The sequence below is a fragment of the Lycorma delicatula genome, chromosome 2 (genome assembly GCF_047948215.1).
Source record: "Lycorma delicatula isolate Av1 chromosome 2, ASM4794821v1, whole genome shotgun sequence".
Lineage (NCBI taxonomy): Eukaryota > Metazoa > Arthropoda > Insecta > Hemiptera > Fulgoridae > Lycorma > Lycorma delicatula.
Window position 1 is genome coordinate 157873579 of NC_134456.1, and position 24318 is coordinate 157897896.

Genomic DNA, 24318 nt, shown 5'->3' on the forward strand with positions numbered 1-24318 from the left:
TATATTTCAAAAACATAAAAAATTACATATGGTCAGAATTTATGGAATGGTCTTTGAAGTTTAGCTGACTGCAAGCTTCTTTGGCAATGAAGTCAGCTCATTCATTATACCTGTTTGGGTCAACGTTGGTGTATTTGCAAATTTCATCATATTGTACATTAGGAATTCCCTTTTTATTAGAAAGAGTATAAAAACTGGGCAATTGTGTATAAAATTAATATGTATAATTACCCAGTTCAGTTCCTCTTTCTCCTCTGTTTTTTAAAATATACAGTATTCCAGGACGTATTAGCCGAACTTCAGGAACTGATTCAAGACACCAAAATGAGCAAAAAATTTTATATTGATATAAGTCCTATTTTGCTTTGTTTTCCTTCTGGAAACCTTTTTGTCATTTTAAACAAAAAAACTATTTCTCAGGAACAGATAAACCTTTAATTAAATTTGGCAGGTTAAGACTAGTGTCTTAATCTGCAATGATGATGATTTTTATTAATTTATTATTAATAATTTTTATTACATTTAGTGGAGGAAATAAAAAGAGGCAAAATATTATCAGCTTGCATTACAGTGCCCAAGTGTACTGTGGGTTAATTGTCTGCAATAATTTGATTGTTTGTCAATGGAATTTTACAAATTAGGTGTCATTTTGTTCTAAATAAAATGATTAATAAATAAGGTCAAAGTAAAAATTTGATTACACAAATAATTACAAAGATATTGAAGATTAAAACAATTAAGGTGGCTGTTATTTTGACGTTTTTGAAGGCGATTTCAAAATTTTTTATTTTGTAGAACAAGACAGTAATCTTAGATTTGCCAAATTTAATTAAAGTAGGTTTATCCATTCCTGAGAAATAATTTTTTTGTTGCAAATGACAAAATGGCATTCAGAAGGAAAACAAAGCAAAATAGGACTGATATTTATATAAACTTTTTTGCTCATTTCGGTGTCCTGAGTTACTGAAGTTTAGCTAATATGCCCTGGAAAAATAATTTAAAAATTGTTTAGAATTTGTAAAAGTGAAAATGAAGGATGATGATGCCCTACCTCTTAGGCCAAATTGTTGAACTGTGGATTGTGAAAATTTATTTGTTGTCTGAATTTTTATAAATGAATTCAGATATATTTTTTTTAAATCAAATTTATTAGTATAAATAAAAATTATGGCATTTCCATTTCAATTTGCTTAAACTTAGTCATTTTTTTAATCTTATTTACTGAGACCAAACAAAAGCTGACAGTCCATTTTTGTATCCTGAAAACTTGTCCTGTCCTTTTTAAATAGTGTGTTATCTTTTGATTAAGACACTTTAAAATGAAGAATAGTTTTATTTAGCATGGCCTGTTGGTATATGTAATAAAACAATATGTAAATTATAATTCAGTTTACCAACCAATGTAATTATGTTCTAGCACTTTTGGAAGTTATTTTTCCATCTTCAGGAACATCTGAGAAACACTTTTATGTAATTATTCACTTCACATATTAGTTTGATGTATATTAAAATAAAAATAAAATAAATTTCTATAAATACAATTGATTGTCATGTTATAAACTAAGTCATACGTTTGTACATCTAGTTGATAAAAGTGTCTCAGTTGTTATGTTAATTAATTACATTGCTTGGTAAGCAGAATAATAATTTATGTATTTTTACTTTAAAATGAAACAGTATAGTTTAATTTCATTGCAAGTATTGTCAGTTTGTTTATCCCAAGAAAATTTATAATCTAATCTAACAAGATGTCTGAAGATTTTATTCATTGGGGAACATAAGTACTGCTAATAATTAATTACTGAGCTTAGTAAACCTTGACTGCCTTTGTCTTCTTGAATTAATGACAGGGAAGCCATTTTCATCAGGGGTTTCTTGTTCTAATTTGTAATCAGAACCAGCAGATATGGTTACTATCAAATCAGACAAATAAATCGTCCTGACAAGAGATTTTAGTTCCTCTCACTGGCCACACTTCTCAATTCCCTCAAGCAATCTTCAGAGACTTCTGTTAAAAAGAGACTATGTTTTCACATCTCTCTTGAAAAAATTAATTCTTTTCTCCCAGGCTCGCTGCATAAGTTTCCAGTTGTGGTCATGTGAGCAAAGTCTCTTTTTTCCCCTAGTGTTGAGAAGCTAAGTTCAGAACACCTTGCCCCCAGGTCAGAAACCTTCAAGTTTGGTTATCTTATAATATACTGGACAAGAATAAAGTAGAAAATTAATTATACTTAAGAATAAATGGTTAAAATAAAGCACTTTCAACTGAAATAAAAAGTCCTGAAGCAGTGAGACACTAAAATAACTGAAAAATGCAATTTTAACAATTATTTTAAAGTAAATGATAATGGAAGAGAAAAAATAAAATCAGGTGAAAAACTTTAAAGAAGAGTAAATTTGAAGTTAAAATTTTGACCCATTACAGGTTCAATATGTATGATCAAAACACAGGAAAAGTACAAATGAACTAACTCTGTGAAAACTGTTCTTCAGGTAAACATTGCATTGCCATGTGGAGTCCCAAATCTTATAAATAAAATTATAATGTTAATTGTGTCTTATAACTATTCATTGTTATTATTATTATTTTTTTTTTGTACAGCAGAATTATTTACTCTAGTAAGGTTTTTTTAGATAATACTGTGATATGTTTGAAATTGTAATATTGATAGCTTCTTTAGGAAATAGTTATTTTTGTAAAACGGTATTGTTTTATAAGCTTGAACTCAAGTTATATTTGCGCATATACACACTTCACTCTCTATGTGTAGACGGTGTATAATTATAATGCGCGAACATATATCACTTGCAAGAGTGTATTGCTAGATTAAAATTAGTATATAAAAGAAATAATAAATTGTTAGGAAATTAAAATTATTCTATGCAATATTGTAGTAAAATTACTAAAACTTACAGATGTGTATAGCATATAAAAGCAGATGCCAGTAATTTCATCATGATAATTTCAAGACCTTCCACTGGGAGGCTATATTGATCCATTTACTGTTTCTGTTAATTTTAGTTTCTTTTTCAACCATCCAAACTTATAAAATATAATTTTTTTGTTTCTAGTGTTTGTTGTTATCCATTTTTTGGTCAAGAAATTGCACCTTGGTCATTCATTATTTCTGAGTTAGAGACTTCATAGAAGGAAATTAGAAATGCAGACAGAAATTTTACTCATCATTTTAAATAATAATGAAAGTTCATTAAGCTCATGACAGTGCAAATGCCAATATGGTGAAAAGAATGTAGGGAGTTGCAAAATCAATGTTCAGATATAATTACCTATTTTAAGTTTTTGGTTTGCTGCTTTTGTGAAGTTAGGTAGTGAAAAAAAACTATAAATGGGCTAAAATCCATTTCACTGTTACGCATGATAATGCTACTTGCTAACTGTTATAAGCATGATATTGTTACTTATAATAAACCTCCATAGTGATTTTAATTATGATTCTTAGGTTACATTAAACTGGCTTAAGAAGGTTAAGCTCAGTTAGTGGTTTTTTCTGTAAAATTCGTAAAAGCATCCATATTTATTAAAGCTCCACTAGTCCATATTAAACTTGTATTGAGCAGTATGCTCCATAGAAATATTTTCTTGTTTAAAAACCTATGTCAGATGATAGCAGATTTCTTTTCTGTGTAGAATTATTGGTTTCACCAAGCTGGGAGAACTTCCCTTACTTTGTGTGTTTTTCATTTTTCTATCTAAATAACAACAGAATTTTGTTAAGTATTGTTTTCTATATTTAAGTATATTTTGTTCTCTACTTTAATTTTTAAAACCCATTAGTCTGTTTCGTGTTTTATTTCATACTTAATGATATTTGTTTTATTCTTGGTTAATTTCAAATTAAAACCCTCCTGTATTGAAAAATCAGTACCATTTACTTCTTCCCATTTCTTGTTTAGTCACGATAATACCATGTGCGAATTTTAACAGTTTTACTTTTTATCTGTAGCAAATGCTTTTTCGAGATCCACAACAGATTCCATCTACATTATTTTTCTGGAATTTGGCTTGAAAGTTTTTCATATTTACTTACATTGTTATGGAAAAGACATACAGTTAACAGATTTAATACCAGTTAGGGAAATTAATCTTCAACTTAACTGATTATCCTATGGAAGAACTGTAAATTACTTTTTAACTAATATATGAGAAAAATATGATAAGATCAATTAATTATAATTGTAGTGTATTTTGCATTATCTTTAGTGTTTATATTTCTTGTTTACATGAGCTGTTCAAAATTATTTGCTTATTATTTAATTTGATTATATACGTATTGTGTTGACTGTTTATATTGTTAAATCATTATAAGAAGTTTATTATGATGAACCTTAATTAGTATTAAAAATATAATAATTAAATGATGTTATTTCACTTTGCTCAGTTAGCTGATTAAATTAATTCATTGCCTATTGTTAAATAGATGCTTGCTTCATGGAAAAATTATTTCGTAAATGTTTGATTTATTTAGTAAATGTATCAATTACATCAAGAAAGTATGTAAGATTTCTATAATACATTTTTAATAATAAAAATTTGTTTTTCAACTACCTGCTGAATCCTTGCTGAAACATAGATCTATATAGTATATAATTAATTCTATAGCACAATGTTTTTTTGGGAATTATGATAAAATTGAAGAAAAATTAGTAAAACCAAATTTATTAAATAATTTACTTAATAAATTAGTTAAAATTAAGAAATAAGAAAGTAGAAATCATGTTAAAATATTTTTTCAACCTTAAAAGAAAAATAATGGTAGTTTCTTAACAAGTTGTAAAAACAATTTTTAGTTGAAATCATATGGACTGGTCATTAATAATAAATCATTATAATAAAAAATAAATAATAATGCCCTCCTATTATTCATTTGTATAGTGTTTCCTGTAAATTATTTGGAAATAAACAACAAATGCTTTCAGGACTTAATTTTACTTGTGTTATGTATTATGGGGACTGATTGTGGATTCCTATTCAAATTCCTGAAATCTGAATTCATAGTGTTTAACTCTTTTGAGTTAAAAATGTATCATTATTTCCATTAAATACTAGTTGAGGTATAGTTAATTATTAAGCACAACTAAAAATGATGTGAGAGTTTTGTTAATAAAAATTTGATGTGAACACCGCATGACTTTCTTGTACCACTATTAAATTACATATACGCCCTTTAAAAAAATGAAAAGTACATAAAATTTTATTTCATTAATAACTTACTGAATTCTAATTTATCGTAAAAAGTTTTTTACAATAAGAGTCATTAATAAATCAAACTTGAACTTAATTATACAGTTAACATTATTACAATTGGTATACATTAACTGTAAATAATTAACTTTTAACATCATTTTGTGTATATGTTAATGATGAATTAAATAGGGCGATGAAGTGCATCAAACGAGCACTACAATAGAACTCTACTTGACGAGAGAAGAAGACCAAGGAAAGAGTAAAAAGATTAAGAGAGGATGATTGATATAGAGAGAGAAAATTTGAAAACTAGAGAACGTGTACACAAATTAAGATCAGAAGAATTATGTCAAACCAAAGATTGATTAAATGATTGGCAACAAAAACAAATAAATGAAATTATGATCAACTCCGACTTAGGGAGAATATTGTCTGACAATATCAGAGGAGTAACTAAGTAAAAGATAAGAATTTTTTGCAATTTATTAAAGATCGAGTATGTATGCCTCAGTGTGTATGTTGTTCTTGTGAGGGTCTATTTTAAGACGTGAGCCCACGTCTTATCTTGATCACCAATTTTACATTTAAAGTACAAATGATATGCCTTTTAATTAAAGGTGTAATGCTTTTTCTACTTTATTTTATGGTAAACTCACCACGTACATAACAAAAGGCATCCACATCATTTACACAATTTTAAGATATTATGATACCGCACTGTTAACAAACTTAAGATAGCAATAAGACTGAACAAAATTAATTCATTCCTTAACCCAGTACTTAATACAAACAACACAGCTGTGTTTTCAGCTACATGTTTTGACATGTAGCAAAAACATGCTTAATCCTGTCCATAAAGGCTCACTCTTCAGTATTAGATGTCATAATATGTGACTATGTATGATATAATTCTTTACCTAGTATTGTTTATTTATAGCTTAGAAAGTACATTAACAAAGTTAAAAAAAAAAAAAGAGCTAACAAAATACAATACAGGAGCTTAAAATGCTAACTACATTGAAAAATGAAAAAAATACTTTAATTAAAATTAAAAAATGTTTAAAAATGGTGGGTGGTAGAAAGGTTCATATTCTTTTTCAGCATAAAAAAAACAGATTAAAATCATGTAACGCATGTTAGGAATCAAAAATTTTGTTTATCAGTGTTATTTATTGTAAACATTTTTTTACAATCATGGGTTAATTATTATTAATAAATCAATATATTTAATTTAAAAAAAAAAAAAAGTTAAAAAAATTTAATAAAAAAAAGTTAAAAAAAGGAGATGAAGGCTGATTTGAACCGATGCCTTCCTCTTATAGATATAAATATTTCATTAATTAAAATTTCATTTGGCTATAACTCTGGAACCAATGAAAATAAGTACTGCTTATAATGTATTGTTGAAAAGATCTCAATGAGGGCTTATTACTACTTAAGAAAAAGTCAAAAATCTAAATTTTTTGGATATTGGCCTTTTTTTGGACACTTTTTGTTCAGTTGATTGCAATCAAAAGGGAAGGTGCACAACTAGATGTTACAACAGCACTAAATCTAAAATTTCAACATACTATGGCTAATCGTTTTTGAATTTTGCGAGATACATATGTACATACATACATATGTATGTATGTACAGACATTACACTGAAATTAGTCAAAATGGATTTCAAGGATGGTCAAAATGGATATTTCTGTTGAAATCTTAAAACTGAAATTTTTCGTGGTCACAATACTTACTTTACTTTATACAAGGTAGTAAAAATGTATTCCTTAATTAAACCTTTTTATTAAGAAATTATTTTATGATTGTGAAATTACATTTTTTCTTGTATTCTATTTTATCTAAGTAATATATATGAAGAGCTCGGGGCAAGAATATGATAAGCCGTTATTGAGTTCTGTGCAAAATGCTACTTTGTTTCTCTATATAACTGTTTATTATGTTAGTTTGTGTACATTCCAACAATGTATCAAATCATATTATTGCTCCAAAGCATTTTGATTGTTTTTGATAAAGAACATAATAAGTTGCTTCCAAAGATAGTGGAGAATAGGAACAACCAGTTGTATACTAGAGAAAATTATTTTCTTTAAATACTTTGGCTAACAATAATTGTGATGATTCCTCTTCAGATATTGATAATATTGTTGAAGATAAAGGCTATCAATCTTCAAACCATGATTCATCATTTACAGAACAGGTGAGTTGAATAAAGAATAATTTGTGGCTAGTCATACTATTGTTGTAAACTTCCAACAATTATTAGCAACAAAATTTTTTTTTTTTTTTTTTTTTTTTTTGTCTTCAGTCATTTGACTGGTTTGATGCAGCTCTCCAAGATTCCCTATCTAGTGCTAGTCGTTTCATTTCAGTATACCCTCTACATCCTACATCCCTAACAATTTGTTTTACATATTCCAAACGTGGCCTGCCTACACAATTTTTCCCTTCTACCTGTCCTTCCAAAATTAAAGCGACTATTCCAGGATGCCTTAGTATGTGGCCTATAAGTCTGTCTCTTCTTTTAACTATATTTTTCCAAATGCTTCTTTCTTCATCTATTTGCCGCAATACCTCCTCATTTGTCACTTTATCCACCCATCTGATTTTTAACATTCTCCTATAGCACCACATTTCAAAAGCTTCTATCCTTTTCTTCTCAGATACTCCGATTGTCCAAGTTTCACTTCCATATAAAGCGACACTCCAAACATACACTTTCAAAAATCATTTCCTGACATTTAAATTAATTTTTGATGTAAACAACTTATATTTCTTACTGAAGGCTCGTTTAGCTTGTGCTATTCGGCATTTTATATCGCTCCTGCTTCGTCCATCTTTAGTAATTCTACTTCCCAAATAACAAAATTCTTCTACCTCCATAATCTTTTCTCCTCCTATTTTCACATTCATTGGTCCATCTTTGTTATTTCTAATACATTTCATTACTTTTGTTTTGTATTTGTTTATTTTCATGCGATAGTTCTTGCGTAGGACTTCATCTATGCCATTCATTGTTTCTTCTAAATCCTTTTTACTCTCGGCTAGAATTACTATATCATCAGCAAATCGTAGCATCTTTATCTTTTCACCTTGTACTGTTACTCCGAATCTAAATTGTTCTTTAACATCATTAACTGCTAGTTCCATGTAAAGATTAAAAAGTAACGGAGATAGAGAACATCCTTGTCGGACTCCCTTTCTTATTATGGCTTCTTTCTTATGTTCTTCAATTGCTACTGTTGCTGTTTGGTTCCTGTACATGTTAGCAATTGTTCTTCTATCTCTGTATTTGAACCCTAATTTTTTTAAAATGCTGAACATTTTATTCCAGTCTACGTTATCGAATGCCTTTTCTAGGTCTATAAACGCCAAGTATGTTGGTTTGTTTTTCTTTAATCTTCCTTCTACTATTAATCTGAGGCCTAAAATTGCTTCCCTTGTCCCTATACTTTTCCTGAAACCAAATTGGTCTTCTCCTAACACTTCCTCCACTCTCCTCTCAATTCTTCTGTATAGAATTCTAGTTAAGATTTTTGATGCATGACTAGTTAAACTAATTGTTCTGTATTCTTCACACTTATCTGCCCCTGATTTCTTTGGTATCATTACTATAACACTTTTTTTGAAGTCTGACGGAAATTCCCCTTTTTCATAAATATTACACACCAGTTTGTATAATCTATCAATCGCCTCCTCCCCTGCACTGCGCAGTAATTCTACAGGTATTCCGTCTATTCCAGGAGCCTTTCTGCCATTTAAATCTTTTAATGCTCTCTTAAATTCAGATCTCAGTATTGTTTCTCCCATTTCATCCTCCTCAACTTCCTCTTCTTCCTCTATAAAACCATTGTCTAATTCATTTCCTCCATATAACTCTTCAATATATTCCACCCATCTATCGACTTTACCTTTCGTATTATATATAGGTGTACCATCTTTGTTTAACACATTATTAGATTTTAATTTATGTACCCCAAAATTTTCCTTAACTTTCCTGTATGCTCTGTCTATTTTACCAATGTTCATTTCTCTTTCCACTTCTGAACACTTTTCTTTAATCCACTCTTCTTTCGCCAGTTTGCACTTCCTGTTTATAGCATTTCTTAATTGCCGATAGTTCCTTTTACTTTCTTCATCACTAGCATTCTTATATTTTCTACGTTCATCCATCAGCTGCAATATATCGTCTGAAACCCAAGGTTTTCTACCAGTTCTCTTTATTCCGCCTAAGTTCGCTTCTGCTGATTTAAGAATTTCCTTTTTAACATTCTCCCATTCTTCTTCTACATTTACTATCTTATCTTTTTTACTCAGACCTCTAGCGATGTCCTCCTCAAAAATCTTCTTTACCTCCTCTTCCTCAAGCTTCTCTAAATTCCACCGATTCATCTGACACCTTTTCTTCAGGTTTTTAAACCCCAATCTACATTTCATTATCACCAAATTATGGTCGCTATCAATGTCTGCTCCAGGGTAAGTTTTGCAGTCCACGAGTTGATTTCTAAATCTTTGCTTAACCATGATATAATCTATCTGATACCTTGCAGTATCGCCTGGCTTTTTCCAAGTGTATATTCTTCTATTATGATTTTTAAATTGGGTGTTGGCAATTACTAAATTATACTTCGTGCAAAACTCTATAAGTCGGTCCCCTCTTTCATTCCTTTTGCCCAGCCCGTATTCACCCACTATATTTCCTTCCTTGCTTTTTCCAATGCTTGCATTCCAATCTCCAACTATTATTAAATTTTCATCTCCTTTTACGTGTTTAATTGCTTCATCAATCTCTTCGTATACACATTCTACCTCATCATCATCATGGGCGCTTGTAGGCATATAGACGTTAACAATCGTTGTCGGTTTAGGTTTTGAATTTATCCTTATTACAATGACTCTATCGCTATGCGTCTTGAAATACTCCACTCTCCTCCCTATTTTCTTGTTCATCACGAAACCTACTCCTGCCTGCCCATTATTTGACGCTGAGTTAATTACTCTAAAGTCACCCGAACAAAAGTCTCCTTCCTCTTCCCACCGAACCTCACTAATTCCTACTATATCCACGTTTACCCTATCCATTTCCCTTTTTAAATTCTCTAGCCTACCAACCTTTTTTAAGCTTCTAACATTCCACGCTCCGACTCGTAGAATGTTATTTTTTACTTTTCTGGTGACCCCTTCCTTAGTAGTCCCCACCCGGAGATCCGAACGGGGGACTATTTTACCTCCGGAATATTTTACCAAGGAAGGCGCCTCCATTATTGCTTTTGAAAATGCAGAGCCACATTTTCTTGGAAAAAAAAAACAGCTGTAGTTTTCCATTGCTTTCAGCTGCGCAGTACTCAGAGGACTGAGTGATGTTGATACGGCCGTTTAAGTCGTCCTGACTCACGCCCCTAACAACTACTGAAAGAGCTGCTGCCCTCTTTCAGGAATCATTCCTTAGTCTGGCTCTCAACAGATACCTCTCCGATATGGTTGCACCTTCGGTCCAGCTACTCTGTATCCCTGAGCACTCAAGCCCCCTCACCAACGGCAAGGTCTCATGATCCATAGAGGAGGGCAACAAAATTATTAACATTAAATTCATTTCTTTCAATAAAATACTTTCATTTGAGTAACTTAGTGCAATTTTCTCATTACTGAAAGTTAATTCAGTATTACAATTTAAATTTTCATTTAATGAACTGTAATTGTACATTTTATAACCTCATATGCATTAAGTGTGGCATGTCATACTCCTGTCACTTTATTGTACTCATATTTGTATGGATAAATGCTACTTCCAACTTAGTAAGGAAATTAATTTCAGGAACTGAATATTAATAATAACATTTATTTTTGATGTGGTGGTGCATTTTTGAGTTCAAAATGCCACAAAGAGAATAAAGTTTATTTTTTCTACTCATTGTCTTATTGTTGTATCAACTAAGGTTTGGTAATCTAGATTAGGGACTATTTCATTTTTATATTATTTTAATAGGAAATGTTCTTGCTTTCAGGAAGTTTTGGAAAATAATGGAGAAATGAACCGCACATCAAGACTTCCAGAAGTAACTCCAGTAAAGAAGCCTGAGCAGCAATGGAGAAAAAGGAGTTCTTCACATTTGAAGAATACTAGAAAGCAATGAAGGAATGAATGAAGGGAGTATTTTAATGCTTCTTCACAGAAAAATATGAGTTTTTGATCCTGTATGGACTGCAGGGAAAAATGCAGATTTAAAATTGTGTAAAGAAGAAAAAAATTTCAGTGAGTTCTGGGCTCTTGGTTCTTTCAATTTTCAAAATGCATACTTATTTGGCTGCATTAAAATGCAGCCTAAAAAAAGATCATATCGTAAAAAACAAAAAGAAGTTTCTTCAAGGAATTTTTCTGCGTCATGTGTAGTTAAAGTATATGGTGAGGAAGTTAACATTTGCAAAACTGAATTTCTCAGTATATATGGCCTTCAATATTCGAGAGGCAGATTAAATGCCATTGTTTCTTACATCGCAAAGGGAGCAACTACTCCTAAATCAGACAACAAAGGCAAGCACAACAATAGGCCTTATAAAATAAGTGATAGCAGACTGTATTTGTTTGGGACCACATGAACAGCATACCTAAATACCAGCGTCACTATAGTTGATCAGTTAATGATTGAAAACATTATTTTGGTTATGATTGTCAATATTACGTTTCTATGAAGAATATTCTTTATCGTGGTGCGCAGAAAACAATATTGATCACTCAGTTAGCCAGGATGCATACAGAAGAATTTTCTGCATGGAATTTAATATAGGGTTTTCAATGCCAAAGTCTGAAACCTCTAAAATATGTGATGAATGCACCATTAAAATACAAGCATTGGACTTGGAGGATGAAGATGATGGCAGAGCGATAGAAAATAAGCTAAAATATCATCAGGCGCAGGCCAAGGCAATTCAGGATCTTATTAAAACTGAATCCAAAAAGAAAGACCCAACGACACTGGTCATTAGCTTTAATCTTCAGCAAGTTCTACTAGTTCCAAAATTAATATGTGGGCCAGCTTTTTAGTATAGAAAAATATGGTTCTATAACTTTGGGGTGCATGATTGTACAAACAGCAAAGGACACGTGTTTTTATGGGGAGAAGAAACTGGATGTAGGGGTAGTGATGAAATGTGCAGTGCTCTAATCAAGTTCATAGCCACTAAACCAGAAATAGAAAATCTTGTAGTTTTCTCTGATAACTGCCCAGGACAGAATAAAAACTGGGCTGTAATGGCTCTTTGGATCCAGTATTAGAGAGAAAATCCTTACTGAGGTAACACATTACTTTTTAATACCAGGACATACACACTTGCCATCTGATTGAGATTTAGCATTAATAGAAAAATGCCAGAAGAAAATTGAAGAGATCTATGCTCCTAGCATGTGATGGGTGTAGTAAGAAAATCTAATGAGAAAAACCCATTTGATGTCAAAATGATGACACAAAATGATATTTTAAATGTAATTTCTTACAAAATGTGGGGAACCGGTTGATTTTGCATCAGCTGTAGCATTTCGATTTACTACCAAGAACTCATCAAGTTTCTTTATTAAACATAACAGTAAACAGAGAAGGCTTCAATGAAGTGCAGTCTATTAGAGTTGGCTGACCTGCAGATATAACACTTGACTCACTTAATCTGAAGTACCAGGCTCCACTATAAATAAGTGAAAAGAAATTTCACAATGTGAAATCTATCTCTCCTACCATACATTCCAGTGATTTACTACAATTATTTTAATACACTTGTACTGAACAAAGATTTGGATATTGACAATGAAACTGAATTAATTTAGTAAAAATATCTTGTGAATTTTAATAATTTTGTATTTTTTAATTTTCATGGTTTTAAATTGTAGAAAATAAAATTAAGTTGTTGAATTTTTGAAAAAGAACAGTTTATTTTTTATTTTTATATCACCTTGCATTCCCTCCAAATAAATCAGGATGTCTTTTTGAGCAAAAATGTGTGACTTTTAGATTAAAAAACCTTTTTATTCAAATAACAATGAAATTAAAATGCAAATAAAATGACTCATTTTAAATATAACTCATTTACTTATAATATTATGAAATATGAACTATATAAAACATCAAATAACAATTTTAGAATTTTTCAAAAGTTAGAAACCACCCTACTGAAAAATCACATCATGTGGCTTATCATATTCTTGCCCTGAGCCCGTCATATTAAGATATCTGTCATTTAAACCTTGTGTAAAGTTAATTTGGTTATTCCTACTCTGCACTACTTTTAGTGATTCTATTTAAAAGTGAATTGAAATGGATTTTTTTTTGTACCCTAGTTAGAAACTTGTACGCTGAACTATTTTTTAAAAACTATTGTAAGGTTCATATTTAACAGAAGCAGAGTATTGAGATGTATTTTGCAGTTTGAATTTTTCTGATCTGTTAAATTTATTTCTATTGAGTGGTAAGCACCTTCACTTGGTTAGATTTCAGTTTTATTGTTGTAATTGTCTGATGGATTATATAATGGTTAGCAAAGTTTTCAAAACTAGGTTATGACCTGCAAATTATAACCAGTTACAGACATTGATTCTGATCAAATTTTGGTAACTCTTCTTTTCTTTTAAGAGATGAAAGGAAAAGAAATCAGAACAAGGAAGTAGGATTCAAACATGCTAAAAGAGAGTGATGGAAACTTAAAATTTTAACAAATCATAGGTGCAGTATAGTTTTCTGCATGGAAGTTTAGTAAAAAATGAACAGCTAATGATAAAAAGAAAATATTTAAGGTGAGAGGGGAGACATTAAATAGAAAAGAAACAGCAGGTAAAAATCATGGGTTATGAAATATATATTATAATTAGTAGATGAATTTATAAGGTAAAGAATGTTGAATGATGATGAAATAGAAAATTGCCAGCTGTAAAAAATTAAATAATTAGAAGGTCCAAAGTAGTAAAGAAGAGACAGTTGAAGGTAAGATTTAAGATGATACAGAAAAGTATGATAAGTGGAATGGTAGATGTACCATATTGAAAATAAGAAAAAGCTTTGGGAGAGATTAGACCAAAATAAATTAATCTTGGTGATTTAAATGGGAAACTTGTATTGGAGAAAGAATAAAAACTAATAGCTGATAAATATATTGAAGGATCGTATAAAGAAGAAAGGTTACCTGATAAAATGCTGGAGGAAGAAAAAGGATTAATGATTTCAAAGGAGACTGTACTTGATTTGCTAATTTGTTACTTGAGCGCTGAAAGTTTTAAAGGAGAATAAAGCAGTTCCAAAATTGATGATATACGATTTAAGTTGTTATACTGCCCGTAAGAAGTAGAACTGAATAAGTTTTGCAGATTTATAAGCAGAATTTTTAAGATAAACTTGGGTGTAAAGAAAAAAGTTAATTGTTACCCTAATGGAAATAATAGGAACAGATAAATGTATAAAAGAAGCAGTACTATAATGGCAGAATATATTGTAAAGTTTTGTAGATATCTAAAGAGAGAATGTATAAAAGAAGCAGTACAATAATGGCAGAATATATTTTAGAGTTTTGTAGATATCTAAAGAGAAAATAAAGATTTTAATATAAACAGGTTACATTAAAACTAATATTATATACCTATCAGTCGCTTATTAAATACAAAATTTAAAGTAGTTCAGTTAAAAACTTAAGAAAAAGATTACTGCTACTGTTAAATGTTATTTTCAAGAAATTCCTCTGCTGAATATAAACTGTTTCTCAGCAGGAAGCTCTTAAACTCTAAGCCCGAACCTTTTATAACTGTTTCTTAACCTAGTCACTTGCCACATTAAGCAAAGGTGGAAAGTTATTACATAATTTAACACTGGCTAAATATACTCCTGTTTTTGTTAAATTAAGAAATTGTTGAAAAGTATTGACTTTAAAAATATGATAATGTAATAACTTTTTATTTTAAATTTTCCAGTATAATTAATATACAAATCTAAATAAAATACAGAAGACATTTGACATTGCAGAATCCCTTAAGAGCATTCAATAGCTGTTTGCATTAACAAATATTTCCATTATCGTTATATCCCTTAGCCAATAATATCTCCTCTCATCTTTATTTATGGTCGTCTAATGTACTCAAGATAAATATTTAGTTAACATTGTATTTGAAATTATAAATCTGTTTCAGAAGTGCAAAATGTCATCAGGTCCATACAGTTACAGTTACATATTCAAATACATAATCATAGGTGATATGGGTGTTGGCAAATCCTGCTTGTTGCATCAGTTCACAGATAAAAAATGTAAGTACTTTTAAGAAGAATTATTTTTATATGTTAATCCATTTCTACTTTAAAGCTCTTCGTCATTGTTCACCAAATCAGTACTTTTGTCATTGTTGTGTGCTGTCTTTTAATGTTAGCAAAATTAGTACATCCTTTTTTTCTGTCTTCAGTTATTTGACTAGTTTGATACAGCTCTCCAAGATGCCTTATCTAGTGCCAGTTGTATCATTTCGGTATCGTCCTATATCCTACATCCCTAACAATCTGTTTTACATATCCCAAATATTGTCTGCCTGCAAAATTTTTCCCATCTACCTATCCCTCCAATATCAAAGTATTCAATATCAAACTATTCCTTTTGTTTTGTTATTGTTTATTTTCATGTTGTAGTTCTTGCATAGAACTTCATCCATGCCATTATTGTTCCAATATTGTTTCTTTTAAATCTATTTTATTCTCAATTAGAATAACTATATTATCAGTAAATTGTAGCACCTTTATCTTTTCACCTTCCACTGTTATTCTGGATCTAAACTGTTCTTTAACATCATTAACTGCTAGTTCTATGTAAAGATTAAAAATTAACAGGGTTAATTTTTAGTCAGACAAGGATCAGACAGGGAGTCAGACAAGGGTCTGACTCCCTTTTTTATTAGTGCTTCTTTCTTATGCTCTTTGATTATTACTGTTGCAGTTTTGTTCCTGTAATTGTTAGCAATTGTTCTTCTATCTCTACTTGAACCCTAAATTTAAAAAAATGTTGAACATTTTATTCCAATCTATGTTATCAATTCCCTTTTCTAAGTCTATAAGTGACATGTATGTTGGTTTGTTTTTATTTAATCTTCCTTCTACTATTAATCTGAACACCAAAATCACTTCCCTTTTCCTTATACTTTTCCTGGAACCAAATTGGTCTTCTAACACTTCTTCCACTCTCCTCTCAATTCTTTACAGAATTCTAGTTAAAATTTTTGATGCATGAGTAGTTAAATTAATTGTTCTGTATTCTTCACATTTATCTGCTCCTGCTTTGGTATCATGACAGTAACACTCTTTTTGAAGTCTGACGGAACTTCCGCTTTTTTGTATATATTACACACCTTTTGTATAATTTATCTGCTTCACCTGTATTGCACATTAATTCTGCAGGTGTTCTGTTTATCCCAGGAGCCTTTCTCCCATTCAAATCCTTTAATGCTCTATTAAATTCAGATCTCAGTATTGTATCTCCCTTTTCATCCTCTTCGACTTCCTCTGCTTCCTCTATAACACCAGTTTCTAATTCATTTCTTCTGCGTAACTCCTCAATATATTATTCCACCCCCTATCAACCTTTTCTTTCCTATTATAAATCATTGTACCATCTTTATTTAATACATTATTCAATTTTAGGTTATGTACCATAAAATTCTCCTTAACTTTCGTATATGCTCTGTCTATTGTAAGATGTAGGCTATAGGCCTGTCCCTTCTTTTAGCTATATTTTTCCAAATGCTTCTTTCTTCATCAATTTGTTATAACACCTCTTCATTTGTCACTTTATCCACCCATCTGGTTTTTAAAATTCTCCTATAGCCCCCCTTTCAAAAGCTTCTAATCTTTTCTTCTTAGGTACTTTGGATAGGTCCTTTTTCTTCCTCACCATGAGCATTCTTATACTTTATATGCTCATCCATCGGCTGCAATATATCCTCTGATATCCAAGATTTTCTACCAGTTCTCTTTGTTCCGCGTAAGTTCGCTTCTGCTGATTTAAGAATTTCCTTTTTAACATTCTCCCATTCATCTTCTGTATTTTCAACCTTATCTTTTTTACTTGGACCTCTTGCGATAGCCTCCTCAAAAATCTTCTTTACCTCCTCTTCCTCAATCTTCTCTAATATTCCACTGGTTCATCTGACATCTTTTCGTCAGGTTTTTAAATCCCAATCAACATTTCATTATCACTAAATTATGGTTGTAAATGTCTTCTGGATGTGCTTTGCAGTCGAGTTGATTTCTAATTCTTTACTCAGCTATGATATAATCTCTGATATCTTGCAGTATTGCCTGGCTTTTTCCACATGTATTCTTTTAACTGTGTGTTGTCAATTACTAAATTATACTTCATGCAAAACTTAATAAGTCAGTCCTCATTTCAATTCTTTTGCCCAGCCTGTATTCACCCACAATATTTCCTTCCTTGCCTTTTCTGCTGCTCGTATTCCAATCTCCAACTGTTATTAAATTTTCATCCTCTTTATGTGTTTCATTGTTTTCTCAGTTTTTTTGAATACACACTCTACCTCATCATTATCAGGGGCACTTAGGCATATATATCATTATCATAGGCATATAGGCATTAAAAATTGTCGGCTTAGGTTTTGATTTTTTCCTGATTACAATGATACTATTGCTATGCTTTTTGAAATATTCTACTCTCTTCCCTATCTTCTTGTTTATTACAAACCTACTCCTGCCTGCCCTTTATTTGACCCTGAGTTAATTATTCTAAATTCAACTGACTAAGTCGTTTTCCTCTTCTCACCGAACCTCGCTAATTCTTACTACATATACATTTAACTTACCCATCTCCCTTTGTAAATTTTCCAACCTACCGACCTTTTTTTAGACTTCTAACATTCCATGCTCCAACTTGTAGAATGTTATTCTTTAATTTTCTGGTGACCCCTTAGAAGTCCCCACCCAGAGATCCAAACAGGGGACTAGTTTACCTCCGGAATATTTTACAAGGAAGGTGACTCCATCTTTGTTACATGAAAATATAGAGAGTTACATTTTCTTGGAAAAAAAACAGCTCTAGTTTTCCATTCACTGCTTTCAGCTGCACAGTACTCAGAAGATTGAATGTTGTATCATGGTCATTCCATGTCAAATCAACAAGCCTCACAACTTGACCATCATAAATTTCAACAAAATTCACAGGATTGATCGTACCTATAAAGTGATGAAAAAAAACTTTTTTACAGATTTTTCAGTCACTAAGTTTTTTGAGTAGGACCCCAGAAAAAGTAAAAAAATTGCGAAAAGCAAGGTTAACTTTCTCAGCTCCTATAACAGCTGGTGAGCTCAATTTGATATCTTTTTAAAGCTCTTAGAGTGGGCTTTCATATGATATATCACTTGCCAAGATTTTGTAACGTTAGTAGTTCAAGATAACCAAAATATTCATTTGACCTTGAATATATCCAAAAGTGTATTTTTTTAAATTTGAGAAAAAATTTTTTTCTTCCAGATGTGTTGTACACGTGGTAAACATTTCATAATGGGATTGCAGTGTGATCATGGTGAAATAAAATAATGAAATTTATTACTCGCCACTTAACTGCAATTCGTGTAGCTTCCAGATATTTACACAGTGTACACTTCTTTTTACAACTTCTGGTTAGCGTTGTCCACTTGTTGCTTTGAGAGGTTATAAACTTTTCCTGTTGGATTTACCTTGGGATCTACTTTTGAAATAACATCACTCCTATGTACATTAAGAACATCCTCAAAGTCTGGGTAGTAGAAGGAAGGTGAGGGTCCATGTGGATGTAAGAACTTCATCTTCACTGTTTGATTTTCCTCATTCCTCATTTCACCCCAACCACCAGTGTCCATCGTATCTGTAGATCAAGAACTCAACCATTTCTGTGAATTCACGATCATCCTCAATATCGGGTGTGCTTGCTACTTTTGAGTTGTTAGAAAATGAAAACACCCTCACTTGCACCTGATTCTTGTTCAGTGGAATAAAAGAGTGGAATTTCTGAGTACCTGGTATAGTTCTTGCTGTTATTGTCCTACTCTTCAAAGCCTCTTTGCCTTTATGCTGTTCAGTTGTACTGTAATGGAAATGTATCGACTCAATGTGTCCATTTGCCCAGGTACATACATACAACTGCATAGGTACGGCATACAACTGCCATGGGATCATGATCTGGTCATTGTAGATACTTTAAAGACTTGCTCTAGCTGCAATGAATAGTTCTCAGCGAAATTGCAGATTACAAGATATTCACCTTCTTTCAGAGATTGCTTCAGACGGTTGAGGTAACTGGACTGTTGACTAATTGTCATTTCTAACAAATGACTGTTAAAGAAGTTTTGGAAGTTTTTCAAAAAGTATACTGATGAATTCTGTCGTAGGTTTGACTAATGTCTTGAGGTATGTTCGTTTTCCAACTTGTATCTACTGTTTGTAGGTGATGTTTTCAATGCAGTTGAGCTTGAAAGCTTCCTCAATCCCCTTCCCGTAACTTCTTCAAACCCAGGCCAATTTTTTTTGATTTCCAAAGTAGCAAGCTTCAGTTGGATTAGCACACACTACATATGTCATAATATCTTTATAGGACTTAATTGATCTATCATCTTCTATCAGTTATATCATTCTACAATGCATAACCATGTTTTGCATTTTTGTGTGTTGTACAAATACAAACACTGTGGGTTCCACTTGCACTTGCAAGAACACAATACTTAGGCCTTAGTTCACTGAACTTTGAAAGTCCTATTTGCAGCAACCTATGTTTAAATAATGCAAAAGCTTCACGGAGACTACACAGAATTAATTTTTTCTGAACATTGTCATTTTCCATTTATCATAAGAGAAATAAAATATTTTTTTCCGGTTATCATTCAACTTATTTCCTCACTCTCTTACAGATCAGTTACTTTTACTGCTAAAAAAAAAAATCTAAAGTTCTACTAGGCTTAGGATCAGGACATGACATGACACTTTTTTCTTTAACCAGGCTTCTATATTTCCTTGCAGTATAGCCTGTTCCTCTAAATTCATCTTGAATGTCTTCAAGTCCAGCTTTTAGGGAGTGTTGTCAATATTTGCACCCTGATGCTCTTGTTATCTGTAATATTAAATTTTTCCTTCAGTTGGTTGATAATCTCACAGTCAGATGAGAGAGGAATAGCATCTTGTTCAGAATTGAATCCATGTTCAGTATTTTGCTTTCTTACACTACTGCTGCTTTCTTAGCTTTTCCTGAGGGTATTTTCTCTAACATAGTCATTTTTTCTGAATAGGTGATTCATTTAAAACAATCAAACTTTTGTTCAGAGCATTTACAGCTTCATGTTTTTCTGGGAACACAAAGGATCTAATTTTTTTAAATTTTTATCAGACGTAGATTCTTCAGTAATATTTCTAGCAGATGCTTCTAACTGTTTACGGCAAGTATCACAAATTTTGTCGCTTTGTTTAAGAAAAGTAAATGTTTGCACCAAGTTCTTGCTTACACTTCTCAGGTTTTTCTTACAGGAATTATGACTTAACTCAAATGGATTGCAACAGTACATTTTACTTGAAGCTGTAGAAGTTCATGGTTCCATGCTCGTCATTGCATTCTGGTCCAAGGCTGTGATGAATTAGTCATAAAACTCCAAACCTGTAGAGAAAGGCAAGCTCAGCTAACGAAGAGTGACTGAAAAATCCCCAAAAAATGATTTTTTGCATCACTATAGATATGATTAATCCTCTTGGGGAGTACACCACTGAACCTTTTGTTCCGAGAGATGATCCAGACTGAATATTAGTTTACTTATCTCAACAGGATGAAACATGTACATTCTTTTGCTGGTGCTAGGAGTGCCATGCTACTCTTCTGCCTCATCAAATGACCCAGTCTGCAAGACTGGAAGGGAAGGGTTTTCATTTATTGAATCTCAATTAGCAATTGCCACACAGAGGGAACAATTTTACCAAATGTACAACATATTAGGAAGCAAAAAATATATTTAAAAAAAAATAATACACTTTTGGATATATTCAAGGACAAAAAATAATGTTTTTTCTGACCTTGAACTGTTAATGTCACAAAACCTTGCCAAGTGATATATCATATGAAAACCCATTACAAGAGCTTTAAAGTGACATCAAAATGAGCTCTCTATCTCTTACAGCAGCTGAGAAATTTATTTATTTATAATTACCCAAACCTTGCTTTTTACAATTTTTTTTACAGGGTCCTTCACAAAAAACTGAGCGACTGAAAAATGTGAAAAAAAAATTTGCATCACATTATGGGTAGAGCCAAACCTTTAAATATTATTTGAGTTACTGGACATGAATTTGAGAAGTGCATTTTATTTTCATTGACTTTGTATGGAATGACCATGACGTTGATATAGCGTTTAAGTCTTCATGACCTTTGCCCTTAACAGCTTCTGAAAGAGCTGCTGCCCTCTTTCAGGAATCATTCCTTAGTCTAGCTCTCAACAGATACCAGTCCGATATGGTTGCATGTTCGGTCCAGCTACTCTGTATCACTGAGCATACAGTGTTCAGTGATAGAGAGGTTACTGAGACAGTGAGGGGCTTATTGTCAAGCCTCCTCACCATCGGCAAGGTCTCATGAGACCTTGCCAGGTGGAGGGGATATTACATCTACATTTCCAATTATCGTATCAGTTTTATATATATGCCAGTATTGGTTTTTATAGTTTTCTTGCCTCACTTTATATCTTTTTTTTTTAAATTAAAATATTTTATTTTAATGAATGTGAATTCCATTCAAATTATGATATTAAATTAAAAATTTGAATTACATAGTAATAAATTATTATTACATTATTACTGTTTTTTATTAATAATATACAATTTCAAATGTTTTTTTTTTGTAGTCACCAGTCAGTTGACTGATTCTTAGCTTATTATTTCTCATTTCTTTCACTTGAATTTTTTAACGTATATTACATCTATAACCTAGGTGTATATACTACATCCTGTATCGTTGGTTGTCAACTTTATTTATTACTTTCCTACTGCAATAAATACTCTTTTTTCTGCTATTTAGTTTCCAACTCATTTTGTTTCACTGCATTTCAAAAGTCTCAGAGGCTTCTATTCTTTACCTTTCTGCTTTTCCTCTTGTCATGTTTTGCTAATACAAGTTATAACTGCAGATATAAACATTTTAAAGAAAATCTTCCTAATTCTTAAATGTGCGATAGATTCTAGCAGATTTCTTTCTTGATCTCTTTAATTTATTCATTTTTTGTAATTTTACTCTCAAACAATCCATTGTGGAATTTGAATCGTTTTTTTTTTACATTATGAGGTCTGGAATGAATGGTTTGACGAAAATTATATTTTATTTTTTTAATTTAATTTGAATTTCATTTTTAAGTTAAAAAGCTTAGATTTTGAAGAGGGATGATAAGACCCTGTTTACATTTTCAGTTCTATTGAGTAAAATTTAGTACAAACATTATGTTATTGTCATCTCCTTAAGAGATTAGATTTTAATTCAGTACATAGTGTTATTAGCATGTATGTCATACAAAGATGAACTGAAACTTAACTAAATACTAAAAGTGTTTTTTATTTTGAATTTTACTTAAAAAAATATTTTAGCAGTTAGAAATGATTAACTATGAACAAAATTGACATGATAATCAAAGTTTTAACTCACAGAATTTCAATCTTTTGTGTTAAATATGTATTTTATTTGTTTTTTGTATTTTGATATACAATCATGTTATTCTTTGTCTGATTACAAGATGTTAATATTGTGGAATTAAGTTCATAATTAAGAATGATTTATGGTTGATATTGAGATTAAAGTGTGATTTAATAATAATTTTAAATGAATTTTTGAAATTGTACTGTTAGCAATTTTTAAAGTTATATTTTAGTCTATAGGTTTTTTAATAAATTAATTCAATAAAAAAATATTTATGTAATTTATTTTATTTCTAGTCATGGCAGATTGTCCTCACACAATTGGTGTTGAGTTTGGAACACGGATAATTGAAGTCTCAGGGCAAAAGATTAAATTGCAGATTTGGGATACAGCTGGTCAGGAGAGGTTTCGTGCTGTAACTAGGTAAGAATATGAAAAGTGTTATATCCTTCATTTAATACTTGTTTATTTTTTAATTAATTCTGCTTTGTCGTATTTGTGCTAATCCTGTTTCTTTACTCACAGTTTGTGCTTATAAAATGATTTGTAGGGACCAATCTTTGCTTTTCTTTTGGTTGAAAAACTTTTAATTTAAAATATTTTATATATTGTGGAAAAGATTTTACTTTTCTTGGGGCAGACAACAAAAAACGTTTATTTCATCTAAGTAAATTCTGCAGCACATTTTGACAGAACCAAATTTAATTTTGGAGAAATAGACAAAAAATAGCTGTAAATCCTAAATTATACAATACATTTTACTTTTAGCTGCATGAAAAGGTAAAAAAATGTTCAAAAGAGATATCATCAAAATGAAACATTAAAAACTGAGGTGGATGTAAAAAATTTTTTACATGGAAAATTTAATGAAGAAAAATGAAAAATAATATTTAAAAAGTGTAATTCTGTGTATTATGATTATTATTTGATAATAAAAAATTAACAACAAAGAAAACGTAGAATATCTACATAAAACTTTTATTTGTGTTCATGCAGAAGTTTTTCAAAATATGAATTCAAGAATAAAACAGTGCTGTGCAAAGTAAAATTTTATGTAAACATTTTTATGTTTTATTCATCACATCATAGTTTCTTGTTAAACAAACTACCAACCCATTTTTAAAATAATTATTTATTCATTGACATAATATTTAGGTCTTCTTTTTATGTAATTTTCAAATATGTAAGTTTTTGTATAACATTTCTAAGTTGATTAAAAATATTACCTTACTATCACCATCATCATCACTCAGAGAAGAGGTGGCAAATATAATATGGTAAATATTATTCCCATAAAGAAAAACTTATTTGACCAATTTGATACAAAATAGATTAACTTTTACTTTTCAGAAGTAAGTAATTTGGTCAGAATTTAAAAAAAAATGTTGTTTCAAATGTTAGATCCTTTTTGACTAGCATTTTATATTATATTTTCTGAATAAGTAAATCT

General features: G+C 30.8%; 1 protein-coding gene across 1 annotated transcript in view; it reads left to right on the forward strand.

Annotated features, from left to right (window-relative positions):
* Rab14 (RAS oncogene family member Rab14) overlaps positions 1-24318 on the forward strand; it is a 91213-nt gene that overhangs the window by 14677 nt on the left and 52218 nt on the right. Inside the window, exons 2-3 of the mRNA XM_075356545.1 lie at positions 15369-15483; positions 23165-23291. Of these exons, the coding sequence (XP_075212660.1) occupies positions 15378-15483; positions 23165-23291 (233 nt within the window). The 5' untranslated portion in view covers positions 15369-15377. The remainder of the gene's footprint in view (positions 1-15368; positions 15484-23164; positions 23292-24318) is intronic.